Source organism: Blennius ocellaris (genome assembly GCF_963422515.1).
Source record: "Blennius ocellaris genome assembly, chromosome: 5".
NCBI lineage: Eukaryota > Metazoa > Chordata > Actinopteri > Blenniiformes > Blenniidae > Blennius > Blennius ocellaris.
Window position 1 is genome coordinate 24,455,933 of NC_137654.1, and position 20,007 is coordinate 24,475,939.

Below are 20,007 nucleotides of genomic sequence, written 5' to 3' on the forward strand. Positions count from 1 at the left end.
TGCAAACTCTGCACAGAAAGGCGTTTCGCTGATGGGTTGGAAAGGTGGGAGGGTGCAACAGCAGACGTTATAAAAGTAACATCTTATGTAAATCTTGAGGAAAGCATCATCGAACAACAAATATGGAAATTAGTTTCCCGACAAGAGCGTCGTGATAAACCAGTGTGGAGACATCAGTTCTGCTTATCTCTGCGCAATATGAAGGTATCTTAGCTATCGTGGCTACTGTTCCTGCTCTTCATCAATTCTTGTATGTTTTTCTGTTTCGACTGGTCATGGAGTTTTAGTCCTTGTGTCAAATACAATACTCTTGATTTAGTTTCTTTGCCCCTGTAGAAGTAGATAGAATATTGTAGGAAATGGCACAGCCTAGATTCTCTATACTTCCAGTAAAATAGTAGATAGATATTCAAGCCAAGGCTTCAATAAAGCTGAACAAAGATTTAAAGCAACATGTTTCCTTCATCTTAATACTCAGCTGTACAGTACAACCCTATCTTCTGAAAGTGTTCCAACTGCATGGCTTCTTTATAAATGAGTCCATGTACACTCTTAAAAATATATCATTTGTTTCTTGTGACATTTTTAAATAGTAGTTACAATTCAGGACTTACTGGTTTGAGTCAAATTTAGTTTTTCAGAGACTTTTATTATTAACTGCAACAATGTTCAACAAGTAGTTGGGCAAACGGCTGCCTGAACAGCAAATTAAAAGTACTACTATCAAAAACAATCAATGACAGGTCACGGGTGCGTGATGGGGGCTGGAGGTCGGTCAAGAGAGGAGCTCGGTATAGAGCGACTGATTAGCAAAGTCGGCGTGTTTTTCCCACAGGTGAGGCGGCGATGGACTGCCGATGGGGCCGACACGCGGCACGCTGGAACTCAGGAAATAGAAAGGCACGTGGGTAATTTTTCCATTTGACCAACACTGGAAAAAGAGAAAAAGAAAAAAGAAAAAATCACTTTGGTGCTGTTGATTCAGATCAACAATCTACTCATCTCATTGTGATTAAATTTTGTGTTTTCTTTTTGTTTAAGGCACGACTGACCACAGTGAGCAGAGCTCCGTGTTTGAAGTTTGGGTGGAACTGCATCAGCCTGGGCTCCACTCCCGGCTCTTCCTGAACAAATCCACTAAAACAGAAGCGAGAAGCCCATGGTGATATAAACTGTCAAAACTATGAGTTCTATTAAAACATTAAAACTTCAAAAGTACAAACCACGGCAACAGCTCAAAGATGGGGGCGGTCCTCGTCCTGAACACGGCGATGATTGCAGGCCGGCGAGTGGCGTTCGGATCCCCTGAGAGCACAGATGAGACCGAAATGAGTTACGTCAAATATCCGACGCCCTTCGGGAGTCCGAACCAAAGAAGAGGGAAACCTTTCAAAAGGACGGCGAGACGTTCTCCTCTCGGATCCCACGCTAAAGACTGGATCTCTCCCCCAACACTGTGGACAGATTATAGTGCGAACAAATCAGTTGTTGCACCCATGGAACACGAAACTTCATTTCTGCTTTCCTGGGTATCTGTAGGTTTTTTTGACGACTGTATGGCTCTCACATGATGTCCCCGTCTGGCGTGTTAAAGGTCGTCTCCGCCAGGTCGGCCACCACGGCGGCAGCCTGCAGCCCTCTCGATGTGCTTGTGGGCAAACCTGCAGCATGAAAACAGCATCATACCCAGAGGGTTTAAAAAAAAAAAAAAAAAAAAAAACCTTTTGATGCATCAAATGATCTGCTAAGCATTAAAAGTCATCAGAACTTTTTAATTGCTGTAATTACTCTTAATCCACCGTTGGAAGAAAACAATCCAAGCGGACTAATGAATTATCTCCGTTGGGGGTTTGGGGTTATTCGGTACAAAAACTGGGCCATTAACCTGGTGTGTCGGTGAAGGTCAGAGCGTAGATGACCGTCTCTCCCTGCACAGTGAAGAGGAGCCGACTCCCATCTGGACTCCAGCAGCCAGACTTAACAAAACAAAGTCATATCTAAGTAGTTGACTATGCATTTATATCGTGTCTGGCGTCACAGCCGGCCGATAACTGGAGCATGGCGACCAGTTCTCACCTGGCAGCGTCCTTTCACACACGGCCAGCGTTCGCAGGTCCACGTCCTGGTCTCCCAAACCCTGAGAAGAAAGATTTTGAGGTGTTCGTAGGCTAGAGAGAGACGCTCTAATACCACAAAGTCTACAATTCTCATCCTAAATTCTCCTCCAGCAACATTTAAAAAGTCAAAAAGGTGTGATGCTTCTGACGTCTGCAGCTTCGTCTCACAACCTGAACAGGGCAGATGGAGTCGAGGCCAGCACGTGGCTGCCGTCCGGAGACCAGGACAGGAAGGTGACGCCGCCGCCTCCCACGCGCTGAAGTGGCACGCAACTTTCGGCAGCGACGTCCCAAACCTGAAAGGCGCGAGCACAACGTCAAAGGTGCAACAGCAGCCGCATCCCGTCTGCGTTTTGAGCTGTAATTTATGTTTGAGGGTGAAGCGGCCGGGTCGAACCATCATCGCCGTGTCCACCGGCGAGGCCGACACGAGGAGGGAGCCGCTTGGAGACCAGGCGAGGGACGTGACGGGAGAATGACCGGGATGAGACAAAACCTGAGCGCAGCCGGAGGACGGCCTGGAAACATTGAAGCAGAAAGAGGTACAATAATTTAAAGAAAAAAATCAAGCGGAGCTGCAAATCAATGAAAATGAGCTGATTTAATGACACAACTAAAAAAAAAATTCAAATTATTTTATTGTCAATGAAAATGGGTTAAGAGTGCTGGTAGACTCTCATATGTTTAAAGGCCAGCAGACAGTCTGGAGTCTTCGTACCGGTTTGACAGCGAGCAGGGGTCCACGTTCCAGACCAGCACACAGTTCTGACACGCCACGGCCAGAGCCGACGCGCAGAGCGGCTTCCACTGCGCCGCCGCCACGCTCCGCTGCAGACGGTGCTTCAGCGTGGGAGTCGTGGCGCTGCGAGAGGACGGGAGACAAGGTAGTATTGCAGGAGTTATTTAGGGACGAAGAAAAAGATAATGGGATTGTAGCTTGTGTTCATCAAAAGCAGAGATATAAGTGCCGTTTCTTGGCTTTAAAATGCAGCATTTTGAAGAAGTTCGGTAAAAAAGAAATAGTGAGAGAAAAAAAAAGGTAGTTTCAGTTTTATTATCTCAATGTTAGGACTCTAAAACAATTTTTCTAAATACAAACTATGTAAAAATGGATGTTGTCTAATATTTGGACTAATAAAATGCTCAAAGTTTACCTCCAGATTTTTCTCCAGGCTTAAGTTAAGTTACAGTACCTCTTAGGATTGTAGATCTTGATGGAGTCGTCCAGCAAGGCCACAGCAAATTTATCAGTGTGAGGATGCCAGGCGAAAGCTCGCACCACACAGTCAGGCCTTGAAACACAAAGAAGAACCGAAGCATGAAAAATTCTCGCAAAAGATCAACAAAGAGTGACGAAATTAAATTCCTGTATTTATTGAACAACACTCTGCCAATTAGAACATATTGTCGATTACTGACATTTTAACAAAGCGAAACACTTCACATTACCCAGAATGCCACATACCAGTTGAGCACCTGTGAGAACTCTGCGATCATGTCCTCGCTGCTCAACTGTTGAAACACGTGGACACGCGCATAAGTACTCCACACATGAACACAGAAGAAGAAAACCAGCAATGGTGAACGACACTTACGGTGAGATGAGGAAACAGAGAGCCGTGAAATGAAGAGACCCACCGGAGCAGAGCCAGGATGCAACTGGAGCTCATCGACATCCATTTAGGCACTGCGAGAGTGACGGGTTTTTAAAAGTTGACTGGATGAATGTCATCGGGATTTTACCAGAGAAGGTGAAGCGCAAGACTTTCACGACACGTACCCTCTGTGTGCGAGGTGGTGATTTCATCGAGCAGCCCCGTGAAGCCGCCGTCCCGCCTCAAAAGACAAGAAAAGCCAGTTTATCTGTTTGGTTTTCCTTCGATTGATCCACGTCGACGTTCCAACCGCGGTCATTTGGGCTGTGTTATGTTACCCACCACGCTGCAGCACTCCTCATCCAGAGGGTTTCAGAGTGATCCAGGAACGCCGCCTTGCTGCTGCTCTCTGTGCGGCAGTGAATCTTCAGACATTCCCGAGGGAAGTGTAGGCTGGGATGACTGGAGTCCTGCAGGGAGGCCACATTCAGTGCAACGGCCCTTCAGCCCCCAGTGTCGTTGAGATTATCTTCAGTTTCATAGTCTAAAGACTTCAGAGGCACACCAAAAGCCATCGGAAACGGCATGACTGACTCATATAGACACAGAAATTCATTTTCAGAGAGATTAAATACTGTTATATTTGGACATTTCTCTCTCTCTCTCTTTTTTTATTAAACGTTGGCAGGCATTAAATGTAATCCAGTCTTTTCTTCAGAAAATTCTTAAAGGAGACATGAAGTAAAATGGTTCACTTGTGAAAAGTGTGAGCTGTTAAAAGTGGAAATATTTGGTACAGCAAGTGAGACAAAAATCTAATTTTAGAAGGAAAGCCTTTGATCTGGACGTAAGGATGGAAAATTAGATTTTTCTGCCAGTATATATATATATTTTTTTTTTTTTTTTTTTTTTTTTTACAAACTTGTATGCAAAATTAAGTCTCCATCAGTGGAAATCATATCATATTGATCCTCGTTTTATCATGTGGGCCGATGGACAAATAAAGAAAGTTTCTCAAGCAAAGTATGCAACTGTTAATATTCAGTATGGAGTATGAGCTATTATACGACCATTTCTAAGAGGATTCAGGCTGACGTGAACCGGCCTGTCCGTAATATAGTAGTCTTGATTGATATTACATTGCCTCCATTTTTTTTCAACGATTATCTGGTTTGATCGAGGGTCTAATGAAAGATATCGTGAATCCCTCTGACTCCACAGTTTGGATCCTACACAGCAGCACCGCGCTGACCCTTGACCCGAGCAGCTGTGGACCAGACCTGCTGGAGTCGGTCCTCCGTCCCGGTACCGGACAGCAGCTGGTTGTTGGACTCGCACAATGTGGTCTGTCCAGAGGGCAGCGGAGGTGGGAACAGAGCCAGAGAGCACATCTTCAACCCGCCGAGGCCCCTGGAGACACGACACGGCATGTTTACAACTCGCAGCGACACAGTTCAAGTTAGCCACCTAGCCTTCATCATCCGGGTCACTGGAGCCAAACTACCGTCGCGGCTTCGGCGGCCGCGTTCAGTGTAACGTGGACGTTACCTGGTAACGTGTCCTTCGACGTGTGGTAGGTAACGATTGTCTGCGTTTGCTAAATCAAGAAGAGAAACTCATGCTACGATGTAGTGACACATTCAATCCCCGCTTCAAGTCAGTCCCGCCGTGTGGCTACGGCAAGCCGGAGGGACTAACTGTACGGAGGCGTTTGCTTTCGCTCTCAATAAAATCCAACCACAACAAACTTTATTTCTGGTTGGTGCGGCTCAGGGTAAAAGTGTAACACTCAAAACGAAGTCAAACGAAGGCATAAAGGCTTTAAAACGGGTAAATATTATCAGCAGCATCATACAAGTGCTCTGTGTGCGAGATTCATTATTATTAATAATAATGTTGTAAGAATTCTGTTTTATTCATTGTACTTACAATTTGTTCTAGAACTTCACTCAGTCGCCTCTTCAAAGCTTTATAATATCTTTGTTTTTAATCTTTATATCACCTTTTATTGGAAGTTACTTATTGGAGATGCTGCTGAATAGAGCCGTCCTCTTGTGGATACAGCGGGACACTGCACCTTCTCTGAAGTAAAAGATACTGAAGGTTTGAGTTTAGTTGGACTCAAGAAAGCCTGAGTATAATAGCACATCACGGATAGATTATCAACTGTTTGAATACAATCTCTTGCATTATAAGCAGAAAGAACATTTATCTTGCATGGTTGCACAATGAAGTCATAGAGATTGCAATTCAACTAAAATAGTGAAATAATATCTGAAAATAAATTAATTAAACCAGCCAATTTTGTGATAAATCTTTACACCGATTTGATTTGTAAAGGGCGAGTCAACAATTTTCTTTGCAAATGGCACAAAACTGTTTCACTATCATGATCCAGTGGCATGCTAAATGAATTTAAGTTTGATTAGCTTTGGGTCTTGTTTCCAACCTCGATGATGCGTTTCACTTTAAAATTATTTTCTTAATTTCACATATACGATTGCTTGAATGAGGCAGGATCCCAACAAATCCACCTTATGCTGTCTTAAATGAATAACCTATTAAAAAGGGAAGACGGCAGACCAGTGTGCATGAGTGGCATTCAATTTAATATTATTGTTTAGTTTTAGTTGTTTGGGGTTTTTTGCATCAGGGAGAACGAGGCTCGTTGATTGCTGCAGCATCACTTGAGCGGCTGTGCCTTGCTTTAGGACACACGAGCAGAAGGAGCGCGATTGATGGAGATCAGTGACTGACACGCGCTGTAATGACACATTTCGCGAATGGAAATGATGGCTGGTGGGAGAGCTGAGTATGTCTGTGTTTGCAGGAGGGGGAGGAGGAGGAGGAGGAGGAGGAGGAGGAGGAGGAGGTGCTGCTGGAGATGGCGCGTGGCGCCCCCTCGCGGCTCAACGCGCATTTCCGTGACGTCAATTCAGCACTGGGAAGGAGACAGCTCCCTCCCCCCTAAAAAAAAAAAAGAAAAAAAAAAAAAAAAAAAAGAACCCAGCGCGCCTCACGTTGCATGGATCCCCGGTTATTGATAAGACGATCTACCCGCTGGGATCCGTCCCAGTCCGCGTGGAGCTCGTGGATCTAGACGCCGGAGGCACGAGAGACGCGTCGGGCCGAGGAAAAACAACCGCTCGCTCACCATCGCCGACAAAATAAGAGAGCCGAGCCCACCCCTTCCACTTGACAACGCGACATCAGGCAGGCAGAAAGGTATGGGAATGTCATACTATCCGGCTAAATGGGGGTTGAATGAGGAACCGGGCATCGCAGGACGTTTGGGTCGGACGGAGCCGCTCCGGCTGCGTTCACACACACACACACGCACGCACACACACACACACACACACACACACACACACACACACACACACACACACACACACACACACACACACACACACACACACTGCAGCAGCTGAAGTGATGCCGCCAGGACGCGGATCACCGTCGACGGACGCGAGCAGAATTATATCTGTGCAGAAAGGAAAAGCTCTCGTTACGAAATGTTGTGCGTTGAGTGAGACGTGCAGACGCTGCGGCAGTTTTTGACTTGGCATGGGGCATAGTAAGCATCGGGCTCGCGACTCATGCACGTCGGCTGTGATGCTGCTGAGTGTCATCATCACATCCTCGGTTATTTAAAGATTGATCTTCCCCTGTGTGTGTGTGTGTGTGTGTGTGTGTGTGTGTGTGTGTGTGTGTGTGTGTGTGTGTGTGTGTGTGTGTGTGTGTGTGTGTTTGCGCTCTTCGCACGGGCCCGGTGGTTGTTTATTGCCCGCTTGTTCACGCGCTCATTTCCCTCCTCTCGTGCAGTGGTGCAGTACAAGACACGGGGTCTGCTGGTTGAGGATATGTGAATTAGGTACATGTGCTTTTCTGTCTCTCTCTCTCTCTCTCACACACACACACACACACACACACACACACACACACACACACACACACACACACACACACACACACACACACACACACACACACACACACACACACACACACACACACACACACACACACACACACACACACACTGACGTACGTGCACACGTCCACTCTGACGCGGTTATGCAATTGGTTACATTCCTCATCACACACGACGCTCCTGCCCTGATCCCATCACACAGACACACTGATGGCGCTCAGAGCGACACTTAAAGAGCAGGTGACAAGTGGGGGGGCTGCGCTCGGTACAACCTCCTCCGGTCGATTCATTCATAAAGCCCATCTCCACTCTGGGTGATGCGGTTCCACTGGGCCGCCTGGTTCTCCCATTCACACACACGCACGCACACCGAGATGAGGCTCTGCTGCACGGCTCAGGCAGAATCTGCTGGTGAAAATGGGGCGACCGAGTGCTTAAACCAGGGGGACTGGCTCGGTGCCAAACTCACAGCACGACAGCACAGTTTTGGTGGGGATTTTTTTGTTTGTTTGTTTGTTTGTTTTTAGAGGAGCTTGAATGGAAACAGCTTTGTGGAGCTGTCCAGTGCTGATATCAAACCCGCATGCTCCTCATGAAAAGCAGTGAATCGGCGACAGCAGGTCCATCACTGAGAGAGTCACCTTCACTGTTACACCTATGGACAATTTGGAGTCACCAGTTAGCTCATTACACTCATGTACATGCAGGGAGAACATGCAAACCCTAGTCCGTGACTGTCTCCCTGTGAAGCCAGAGTGCTAACCATTGCACCACTATGCAGCCCTAAGTCCCTTATCATCTCCTTATAATCCGCTCATCGGTTCAGCAAATACTCTGGGTTTTTTTTTGTGTTTCTATGTTTGCTTCGAGAAACAGTGGATGCAAACTGTAAGAGATGAGAAGTGATGTTGCGTCAGCACTGAACAGCTCCCCTTTATTAAATGACCAACACAATACAGTGCGCTTTGGCCTGTGGCCTCCATCAGGGCCAATAAGGAAAGCTGTACACTACGGATGTCAGATGTACCGATTTGTTTCCATAAATAGACTCCTTGAGCTTTATTCTCATCATACGCTCCATCAGTTTCAACCTAAATGCCCAGCCCAGGGAACATCTCCACAGTTTCAGGTGTTTTTATTCGCATGAATAGAACTAAAGTGTGTGTGGGGGGGTAAAACATTGGAAGGTTTAACATTTTGAAACTGCTCAGCTGGTGAAGTTGTGCTTGAAACTTTTCAGTCTTTCACATCTGAAGATGTTTACTTTCTCGTAGATCCAGAAATCCTGAAAATCAAACACAAATGCAAAAGTTACAGCACTTCCACACCATTTTTGAGTTAAAGTAAGTCTCTGGAGTGTAGCTGAAGAAGCAAAACTCTGGTCACAATGGCAGCATTTACAGCTTAATGCACTGATCAATTAAATATTGTGGTTTCACATCACTTCGGATCACACTGCTTGTGTTGAGCTTTGCTTTTCTTTCCTTGTTTTCTATTTCTGCCCTTTATGTTTTGTGTATTTTTCCAGGAAGCTTGACATTTTAACATACAGCGCTGAAATCAACCTACACGTTCCTCCGAAAATCAGTAGCTACACTGATCTGTCTGTGATTCTACATCTAATGCGTTTGTTATGCTCTCTCCTCTCCTTCAGACTCTCTTCTCATCTCTCCATCCTCCATCCACCCTAACCTGCGGTGTTGGGGTAACCCCCGATGAGTGGGACCTGTATCCATGAGCCCCGCGCCCCTTCCCCCTCCCTGTCAGGCTTCAGCACCCCCATCTCAGAGCCCCCCTATCGAAGACTCGATGGAGACACCCCTGCCTGCACCCCCGAAACGGACCTGACCCCCACACAGTGTGTCCTCCGTAACGTACTCTCTATTGACACTGGCGGACCGGGGGCGCCCGGCGGCAGCAGCCCCACCCCCAGTGATGGACCCTCGGCCCACTTTGACAACAGTGTGCTGAAACTGCATGAACATGAGGCCTGCCAGTGTGGCGGCAGCGGCGGCGGGGCCGAGGCGGGCCTCAGTCCGGAGGCTGGCGCCGTCCGGAGCCAGTCGGAGAACATTCGGCTACAATCGGGAAGCGGGGGTTTTTTGGAGGGACTGTTTGGCTGTCTGAAGCCAGTCTGGACCATGATTGGAAAGGCCTACTCCACTGAACACAAGCATAGTCATGAAGGTATGTGGAGATAAGAGAGAATGTTCCACCTCTCTGCTGTCTGCTTCTCTGTCTGCCAGGCGAAACATGGAAATCCATAATAATACCATAGAGGTGGCTTGTGCTTTAAAGTCCGGTAATTACATTTCTATTCAGCCTGTTTAAACCCACCAGCCACTGTTGTTTCTTTGTGTTTCTGCCGACTCTTTAAGTGTTATTGTTGGCCTTGGGCAAGATATTCAACTTTCGTTTGGAAAAAAGAAAAAAAGACGATCTTCAATTGTTATATGATCGATGTGGAAGCTGTCATGGACAGTCCAGGTTTCTTTACGCTTGCATCTTGGCGGGAAGATTTATCCTTCAGACGTTTACAAGAGAAAGCCAGTAAGACGCTTTAATTAACAGAACTATCATATTTTGCACAAATTTCTCTGAAAGGGCATGACCGATATATAGAACAACTCTCCCACAGTTCATTCATAAGTGGTGTTAAATTATTATTGCCCACTGTTACGACCATGTATAAAAGTTTAAGCTGTTATGAAATCGAAATGAGAATGTGGGCTTCATTTGAGGACGGTCTAAGGAGGGAAGTGCATTCACTTCAACTGCAAGTATAAAAATTCAGATTAGAGGGGTTGAAGAAGTGATTGTAGCGGGAAGTCTCCCATAAATGTGTTCACTTTTAACAGATTTTCTGTGTTATATGTGATAATTCTGATAACTTGTGTAAGTCTTCTAACAGTTATTTCTCTTGAAATGTAACCACAGCCAGAAATAATACATAATTTTTGTTTGTTAGTTTTTTTTTTTTTTAGCATTTTCATGTTCTATAATGTGAAGTACTAACAAGAAGGGTAACTCCAGCATACAATACATTTGGTGAACTAACATTCTGCCTAACAAAATCAGGCAAGTAAACATTAATCATAGCAAATATGTTGCCATTTTTTTTTAACTATTGCCAACTTTTTTTTGGACTGGCATCCATTACTGTTTATTGTGCGTGATTTTCTTCGCGGGTCTGTCAGCCCCACTTTTTGGCAGCCGCCGTCTCGTCTTGAGGTTTCTCAGCTGGTCAGTGGGAGGCGTGGTGCGTGTCGTCGTCCTACTGCAGCTCTCTAGAGATCCCGACACTTCAGTCGACCTCATGAAGAATTGATCTGCTTGTCTCTTTTATTCCGCCGGCCTCGTCCGTCTTTAGCGACCACGCTTTCGCAGTCATTTAAGTAATGTCCCTGTGACGGATGACAGACAGATCTGGCGGGGAGTGGATTCAAGTCTTTTCCCCTTCAATCTTCCTCTTATCTCTGGATAAAAATGCAACATCAACTGGATGAGTTGTCAGTCTAGCTTTTGTTTGAACATGGCAGACACTTTATATGACGTATTATTGTCCGGGCAGTCCATTCTAATCAGTAGCAAGGGCCGAGTGTAAGTTTTACAGATCTCTGAACCCTTCCCTGTCCAAGAGTGTACATTGACATCAGGAGGCATCAGAACGATAGCAAGAGTGCTCCAGAAAAGAAATGTACTCCAGTGCTGCTTGTGTTATTCAGTGTTATTCCCTCACTGTGGTTTGATTTTACTTATGAAGATTTGTTTTCTTGACTTGTTGGTCCGAGTATAGAGTCCTGGGAAGTTCCCTTTGAGGAAATCTCGGACCTGCAGTGGGTGGGCAGCGGGGCTCAGGGCGCCGTCTTCCTCGGCAAGTTCCACGGGGAGGACGTGGCTGTGAAGAAAGTGCGGGACATCAAAGAGACCGAGATCAAACACCTCCGCAAACTCAAGCATCCCAACATCATCACATTCAAGTGAGGAAACTACTGATGGTGTCCTACTGGCTCAAAGATCGGGAATTCGGTCGTTTAAGTCTGTTTGTGTTGTCCTTTTCTTCCTGCCAGGGGCGTGTGCACGCAGGCTCCTTGTTACTGTATCCTGATGGAGTATTGTGCCCAAGGCCAGCTGTACGAGGTGCTGAGGGCAGGCAGGAAAATCACACCTTCACTCCTGGTGGACTGGTCCATGGGCATCGCCGGTGGCATGAACTACCTGCACCTCCACAAAATCATTCACCGAGACCTCAAATCGCCCAAGTATGACTCGGCACAGTGCCTTCAAACATTTATAAGCGAGAGTTGGCAATTCATGAATGACTTGTTCCGTCTTACCTGTGCGTGATCTCATCTTTCCAGTATGCTGATCACACACGACGACCTGGTGAAGATCTCCGACTTTGGCACGTCCAAAGAACTCAGTGACAAGAGCACCAAGATGTCGTTCGCTGGGACGGTGGCCTGGATGGCCCCGGAAGTGATTCGGAACGAGCCGGTGTCAGAAAAAGTGGACATATGGTATGTGAGACAAAAATGTCATTTTGCCTTTGGTTTGACCAGTGGACGTTTGTATTTTATGACTCACTGAAGTCAGCTTGTTTTTGATATTCTGCACTGAAGAAGAGAGCACTTATTGCTATTGTGATTATGTGTGTTATAGAAAGGGAGTAAAAGATTGCGAGTGCTTTATTTGAGTACAAGTACAGATATAGATACGGACTGGTATTGATTCATTAACTACAATGCAATCAAATGAGGGATAGATACATTTAAAATTTTACAGGTGAATGCCTGCCAGTCAGCGTTTCAGACTTCACCTTCCTGTTTAAATTAACACTCTCACTAATTCTCACACGATTGAAGTCAGTAACACTAAGGTGGCTAAAGACTACATGTAAAGTCTGGCAAAAACAGAAGTAGTGATTTAAGTTCTTTATTTGAGTGGATCGTCCCAATTAGGAGATTTCTTTCCAAAAAAAACAAAAAAACACCAGTCACTGAAGGCTTGTCAGATGGGATTTTAACCTTTCACCCTATTGTCCATTGACTTTACCTGCTCTACTCAATGGGCTGAAGTGATATTATAGCCATAAATATCCACGTCAAGCATGAAATACCCACAATGCATATCTTGTGTGTTGTCCTGTACAGTTAGAGTGATATTTGTTTTGATGTAGACAAGACATGTAATGGATGTAAAAAAAACAAACACACACTAATTTGCTTCTCCCCATATCTCGCGCTGTAAAGATCACACACAATCTAAATCAATGCTTCTCTTGAAGGTCCTTTGGCGTGGTGCTATGGGAGATGCTTACCGGAGAGATCCCTTATAAAGACGTGGACTCATCTGCCATCATCTGGGGCGTGGGAAATAACAGCCTTCAGCTGCCCGTGCCCGAAAGCTGCCCAGACGGCTTCAAGATCCTCCTCAGACAGTGCTGGTGAGCGGCGCCCAGAATTCAGACAGTAAGAATGAGGAAAGAAAAATAATGAGCTCAGCGGGGAAGAGTGGACAGGCGAGCAAGAGTTGAAAGTAACTGCACGGGGAGGTGCGAGGCGGCGGTTAAAGGACTTATTGATTTTACAGTGCAAAAGTACACAGTCGTGTTTGCCATTTTGCAGGAATTGTAAACCCAGGAACAGGCCTTCCTTCCGCCAGATCCTTTTGCACCTGGACATCGCATCAGCTGACGTACTCTCCACTCCACAAGAAACGTACTTCAAATCTCAGGTGCGTTTTGCTTGATTTGTCCGTTTTATTGGGTACACATTAGTTAAAGAGTGACGTGATGCTGTACAGGTTTTGCTCCGAATTCAAACATATCTGCTTATGTCAATAGATGTATAAAATCAAATCAAACACAAATCCGTTTTACACCCACACATGCTCACAAAGCAATCAGTCATCAAGAGTCACACGAAAACAGGCTGCTTTGGCGAGACAGAGCTGGTTTAACAGAAATGTCCTCTCACCAGGCTGAATGGCGAGAAGAGGTGAAACAGCACTTTGAGAAGATTAAATCTGAGGGCACTTGTATCCACCGACTCGATGAAGAGTTGATCAACCGCCGCAGAGAGGAGCTCAGGTTGGGGTTTTTTTGTTGGTTTTTTTTTATTTCATTTTTTTAAGGGTTTAGTCACATTAACTTGTATCATTCCACTCGATGAACAGTAACTAAAGCACAATCGCCGTGGTCTTGTCATACATGTATGATGCCTCTTTTCCTCTGCCTCATTTCTTAATCTTACTCAGCTGCCTCCAGGGGTGACATAAGCACCTTGAGTGCACATCTTTTCTAGAGGATTTAGACTCCTTCATGCGGATGCACAATGACATCAGCAGCTTCCTTCTTTTATTTTCAGGCATGCTTTGGACATCCGTGAGCACTACGAGAGGAAACTTGAGCGGGCAAACAACCTTTACATGGAGCTCAGTGCCGTCATGTTGCAGCTGGAGCTCAAAGAGAAGGAGCTGCAAAGGTACGAAAAAAAAAAAATCAGTAATCACAGGGTTTGGAAATTATTCACACTCAGTGCATTCACACGTTGGTGTCATTTGGTGTGTCTCCCCAGGAGAGAGCAGTCTCTAGATAAGAAGTATCCCGGTTTGTTCAAACACCATAGCTCCAGACAAAGCAGCTCCTCCAACTCCATGGACAAACTCATCAAAAAGAGAAACGTCCCACAGAAACTGCCCTCGGGAAAGAGGTGTGGGAACTCATTTCAGTGCATATTTGATAAAAGATGGTTATTGGGATGCATGAATGAATATTAGTCAGGCGTGTGCATTCGAGCTGTTGACTGATCTCCCCCCCCCCCCCCCCCCCCCCCCCCCCCCACTCTTTTAGGCCGGACATCCTGAAATCTGAGGTAATCATTCCCAAAATGGATTCCTCAGTGATGCAAGTCACTATCCCGGCCTGCCCCAACAGAAACTCCACCTCTCCCAGCCGGTCTCGGAGGGTCAAAACCCGCCATCGTAAGCCTGGGAAGGGGAGCAGCGGGGACTTGGCCGGACTGAAAGCCAATCAGTCGTCCCCTAACAGAGACACAACTGCCCAGGCTAACAGTTCTACAACCAACACCTCCAAGCAGCTCCTGGAGCCGTCTGCAGCCCTGCGGGGCCTCAGCCACGAGCAGCAGCAGAGGCAACTCTCCTCCTCCAGCCCGGACCTCATCTGCACCACCCTGGAGGCAGAGGGTCAGGGCAAAGGGGAGCCTTCGGTGGGAGGGCTGGAGAGAGGAGGCAGCCTCAGTGCCTCTGCCGGTTTAGGGGGCTCGGAGGGTGGAGTGGGCGGTCTGGATGATCTCACAGAAACGCCTCCGCGCAGCGACACTCCCAGCGAGGACGCTGCGTCCTTCCCGTTCTCCAGCAGCCCGGACTCACCGTGTGGGAGGGGTGCAGCGGCGGGACGGGGGTCTCTGGGGTCTCCACGCCTCCCTCACGACGGGGAGGACAAAGACGAGGGAGCCGGTGCAGTCAGGTTGCCCAGGGGGGCGTCGGGAGGAATCGGGAGTCAGCACCTCACGCCGTCGGCCATCCTCTACAGGGCAGCTATCACACGCAAGCAGGTACGAGCCCAGAGTCTGCCCCCCCCCCCGCCGTCCCTCTGGTGCTGCATTGATCATTCTCACTGGTGTTTTTCCTCTTGCTGCCTACAGAGGCGTGGAGTGTCATCAGAAGAGGAGGAGGGTGAAGTTGACAGTGAGGTTGAGTTACCACGGAGACGGTGAGTAAAAAGCCATCCTGTGTCGATGGAAAATTTCCTCCAGTCATTTTCCCTGCGCTGACAAGTTGCTGATTTATTCGGAGAACTCGAGGATAATTTCTAATTTGCGACGTTCTTCGACACTCAAGACGTCCGACCAGCATTACCAAGTGCCAGTCGGTGTCGACCTTCAGCTCGGAGAACCTCTCGGTGTCAGACGGCGAGGAGGGCCACACGACCGACCACTCCCACAGCGGCACCCCCGACGTGGTCAGCACCAACACCGACGACAGGCTGGACGACCGCAGCGACGACCTCCTCTCACAGGGGTCGGAGATCCCGGCGGATAACACCGATCCGGCACAGGCGTCCGACGGGCTGTCGGAGAGGGAAGGAGCTCTGGGGCAGAGCAAAGCTCAGCTGGATGGCGGGCAGAATTCTAACGAGGTAAAGAAGCTCTGCAGAGGATCGTATGTGTCAGTCTGCGTCATCTTTTTAAACCGACGTACCCACTGGTGCAACGTCCATTTATTCAGAAGCTGGGGTTTCATTTTACTTTACACTTATGTGACAAGGATTCAACAGATAACATAGATCACATGCATTAAATATGCATGTGATCACTGTCCACTAATAAGAACATATATATTCATTACTTTCCTCATCAAATTTCTGCTTGTTATCATCTAGAAAAATAAATTGAAGTGTTGGAAGCCCCTCTACTTTGAAGATTTTTGCATTAATTTATGTGAATGGAATGGTATGTCACTCGGACATCATTTCATCTGTTACAGACCGAAGGAGCTCTTCTTTTTAAAAGTTCTTCAATCTCTCACAAATGTTTTGGAGTTGCCAGAATATGTCCTTGATTAAGTCTCAGCTTCTATGAATTCAACAGAATTTTTTTTTTTTTTATTTTTTTTTTTTAAAGCCTCTCTCTCCTTCACACTCTCACCAGAGTCGGGCCTTGTGCGACGATTCTGACTGCGACAGCGCCGAGCTGGATCAGTCAGGCAGCGGCGAGCCCAGCCGCCCCCCCAGTGCCGGAGCGTGGGCACCGCCGTCTCAGCTCTACCAGGGGTCTCCGCAGGCGCCCCAAACCGGACCTCCATAGTTCACAGGGACACAAGCAAAGACCTCCAGCTGCCCTCCAGCGAACAACCACCACAGGCGTCACACCAATCCGTCAGTGCAGTACATTACTGTTGTCCTGAGGGATCTTGCACCGACTACACCAGTCAGACTATGACAAGTTGACTTATGGCGTCTCAGAAGTTTGTTGGCTGGCAAACAAGCATCAGATGGCATAGGACATTTGTCGTAACCTGATATTGGATATTTTGGCAGCTTGTCACATCAGATTAATGTCAGTTAAGTTTAGTAGGGGTTTTGTTTTTAAGGCAAATAAGTTACCGAGGTAACCTTAGCCACTGCTCCAGTTCAGCAAAAACCCTTCCACAAGACGCACGCACAAGAAGACACTATGATGTTAGTCCTTTAAACACTCTAACCCTCACTCTGGGAGCATCTGCCACGGTACTCCGCACACTAATGCATCAAATACTAATGAATAATAATGTAAATATCCATGACATACCACATGAGAAATATCTAACTTTATTTTATTTGTAAGATAAAATGTAAGACTTAAATGGTATGCAGCCCTGTGAACAATGCATGACTACATGTTTATAATTTATGGTTTCGAATGTGTCCGTTTTATATTTTGTGAAAGTTTACACTTTTTTAATCCTGAAAGTATTATTTAAGTTATTTTATTTAGTTTAACTTTTTTTTTGTTGTTGTTAATAAATGTCAGCACTCAAAAAAGTCCAAATGGAATGAAAATCTCACCACGACATTGATCATGATGCATATTTAGGGTTCTCAGTAGATGATATATTATTTTTTTTAATTCTCCAGCTACTGAGTTTTGAATACACAAAAGACACACTTGAGGTTTTTGTTGAGTTTATCACAGTGGTGACGGAAGGGGAGACCTCAAACAAATGACCTTTCTCAATGTAAATACACTCAGATGACCACTTTTTTTGTTTTTAGGTACACCAAATGCTTTGAATTCCTGCTGAAAAGAATTCCATGTTATCGAAAGTCATAGATTTATTTAAACTCTTTAGAAAGATTCACGAAAATGATACAGTGGTGCTGTTATTCAATTACCATTATATCCACACACTCCATGAGCTTAATGAAACAAAACAGACCTCAAAATAATAATAAAGAAAACAAAACTTGGAATTTTACGTGAATTTCAAGTGAAGATAAATATTGCAAATGAAGTTGAAATGTCGATTCATAGTTTGACATTTACATTTTACTCTTGACATTTCTCTTTTTTGGTAATTTTTTTGTTGAGATATGGATAAAAACAATTCTTTGCATTAAAAAATTGTGATTCTCATAGAATTACAGCCACGATGTTTTGCAGGAATGTTGAGTATGACTTAGTTTGAGCTTAGTGTGCTTAACAAATTGGCAGCTCTGTCTACTTGCCTATGAAATACTTTAAAATCGTCTTCACAGCCAAAGTAAAAAAAATGCGAGTTTTAAATTAAAACAAATAAATAAATTGAACCGTGCAGTTTTGCACATTTAACTTCGACCTCGCAATGGAGCCAAGAAATTATATTAGTGTTACGCTATGATTGTTATTTTCAGTGCATTCCAAAGGGATGAACCAAAAACTGCATTACCCAGAATTCAACGCTTCCATCGCGTCAAAATAAACTCAGCTGACAGCAGTTTAGCTAATGTTTCCACTTTGTGGGTAATTGTACTGCACTTTATTCCTAAAGAAAAACTACAATCTATTCTGAGGTAAGCTAATCTATTTTTCTGCACACGCCACTATATTTGCACGCCTTTCCCCATAAAATCCAGGTTTTTAATAATCATTTTCAAACGTTTCGGCCGAGCCACAGCAGAATCTTCAAACCTCATTTGAGGCGACCTGAAGTCTGTGATGCCTTCACGTTTTGTACATGTCTCGATTGTACTTTGCAGAACTTCAGTCGACTACGGTACAATTCTAAAAAGAAGTAACAGTTGAAAATCTCCATTTCTGGTGTGAGTACGCGTTTCAATCATTAATTACTTCAAGAAATTCGCAAAAAAAACGTTTTCACCATATTCCAAATCTGCCGACGGCACCTGAACGCACCGTGAAGATCTGAGGATTTTCCTTCTTGTTAATGAAAATGAACTCCTGCAGCCCCTGATGCTGGTAGGCTCCATAAAAACCTCATGTGTTCATTTTACCCTTTAAGATTACTGCAGAAGTAGCCAGATGGAGAGTAGAGCACTTCTCTTTGGTGGTTACTAGTAGAACAGTAAGTATCCTTTTGGTTTTGGATAGAAATGTTTTGTTTTTATACAGCATTGCACATTGTACCTGTAACATAGGAATTATATCAAAAAGCAAAATATTATGAGCAACAATAAATAATGTATTGGTTAAAAAGTGGGTTGTCATGTTTTTTTTTTTTTTATCAGTTTATGGTTCACATCAGACAGCTTAAGGAGAAATACAATGACTATTTGCAGTGGCCTCCACCCCTTTATTTCATTTTTACTTCATTTTGGTATACCACATTATGGTGTCAGACACATTTAGGGGGGATTCCGAGTTATCAACTAGGCTCAAATTGAATGTTTTTGGACTGAGAGGAAACCAAGGTCAACAGGCACACACACCGGTACAATTTACAAAGCAAGGTCCACAAACCCGGACTCAAACCAGGATTTTTCCTGCTGTGCAGTGAGAGTGTGCCAACCACTGCAGGGCCATGCCGCGTGCATGGAAAAGTCAAAAGGCCAAGTGAGAAGGAAGCTAAAGTGTTGGAAGTACAGTAGAGAATTCCAGGTCTGCAACCTTTCCTATCAAAAGATCAGTTTTTTGTCACTTTACAATGAATAAAATTCTTCTGTAGCCACAAAACATGCTTAATCATTAAAGATCACAGTTTTCAAAGTTATTTACATAGTTTTGCTAAACGTGCATTTATGATGTTTCATGATTACAATTTAGAATAATTTTTATTTGAGACAATTTTAGCAGTTTAATCATTTTGACCATTTTCTTGTTATATTAACCGTTTGGCCTGCTTTTGCTCCATTTCAGTTACTTCGGCTACTTTCTCTTTGCTGTTCTGGCTTTTTTTTTCTTTTCATTTATAAGCCAATCCTCCCAACACTTTGTTTGCTTTAGCCAGTAGAGTCTGAAAATAAGCCATATATGCAAGTAGAATTTAAAAACTGTTTCTATGTATAATTTTCTGAATGCTTCAGAGCCAATACAGAGGAACTGAAAGAGCCACTTGTGACTCCACATTTGTAAGTCGTAAACCTCTGAGCCAGATGATAAAATCCTATAAATCAATATATTGAGTGAAGATTAAAGTGAAGTCAGAATGTAAAGAAAGAGCAACTGAATTAAGAATGAAAAATATTGTTCAAACTATAGAGAAGTACTACAGAAATGTAAAGCTGAAAAGTTTGAATAAAATCAAAGTGTAGAAAAATCTACTTTTAAAATGTTGAAATATGGAGATATAATTTTTAAGAATGTAGTTAGGTGAAAATGATTGAATAGTCATTAAGATACCAAAAGTAAAGATAAAAGCC

At 44.9% G+C, this 20,007-nt stretch overlaps 2 protein-coding genes across 2 annotated transcripts; one reads left to right on the forward strand and one right to left on the reverse strand.

The window, feature by feature from the left end:
• Nucleotides 1–664: 664 nt before the first annotated feature.
• aaas (achalasia, adrenocortical insufficiency, alacrimia) lies at nt 665–5,391 on the reverse strand. Its single transcript, XM_080496484.1, has 17 exons — nt 5,261–5,391; nt 4,993–5,122; nt 4,055–4,182; nt 3,898–3,953; nt 3,713–3,804; nt 3,583–3,629; nt 3,311–3,409; nt 2,836–2,979; nt 2,515–2,635; nt 2,289–2,413; nt 2,077–2,137; nt 1,886–1,976; nt 1,568–1,661; nt 1,387–1,454; nt 1,224–1,305; nt 1,053–1,137; nt 665–931 (listed from the first exon to the last, which is right to left on the reverse strand). The coding sequence occupies exons 2-17, from the start codon at nt 5,101–5,103 to the stop codon at nt 776–778; spliced, it is 1,560 nt and encodes a 519-aa protein (XP_080352610.1). The 5' UTR covers nt 5,104–5,122; nt 5,261–5,391; the 3' UTR covers nt 665–775.
• A 3,973-nt stretch (nt 5,392–9,364) lies between these two features.
• Nucleotides 9,365–16,477, forward strand: map3k12 (mitogen-activated protein kinase kinase kinase 12; the record flags this gene model as incomplete). Its single annotated transcript, XM_080496477.1, has 13 exons — nt 9,365–9,836; nt 11,446–11,629; nt 11,720–11,911; nt 12,011–12,169; nt 12,937–13,095; nt 13,277–13,385; nt 13,631–13,740; nt 14,018–14,134; nt 14,228–14,362; nt 14,503–15,226; nt 15,317–15,384; nt 15,513–15,810; nt 16,322–16,477. The coding sequence occupies 13 exons, from the start codon at nt 9,365–9,367 to the stop codon at nt 16,475–16,477; spliced, it is 2,883 nt and encodes a 960-aa protein (XP_080352603.1).
• Between the last annotated feature and the right edge of the window lie 3,530 nt (nt 16,478–20,007).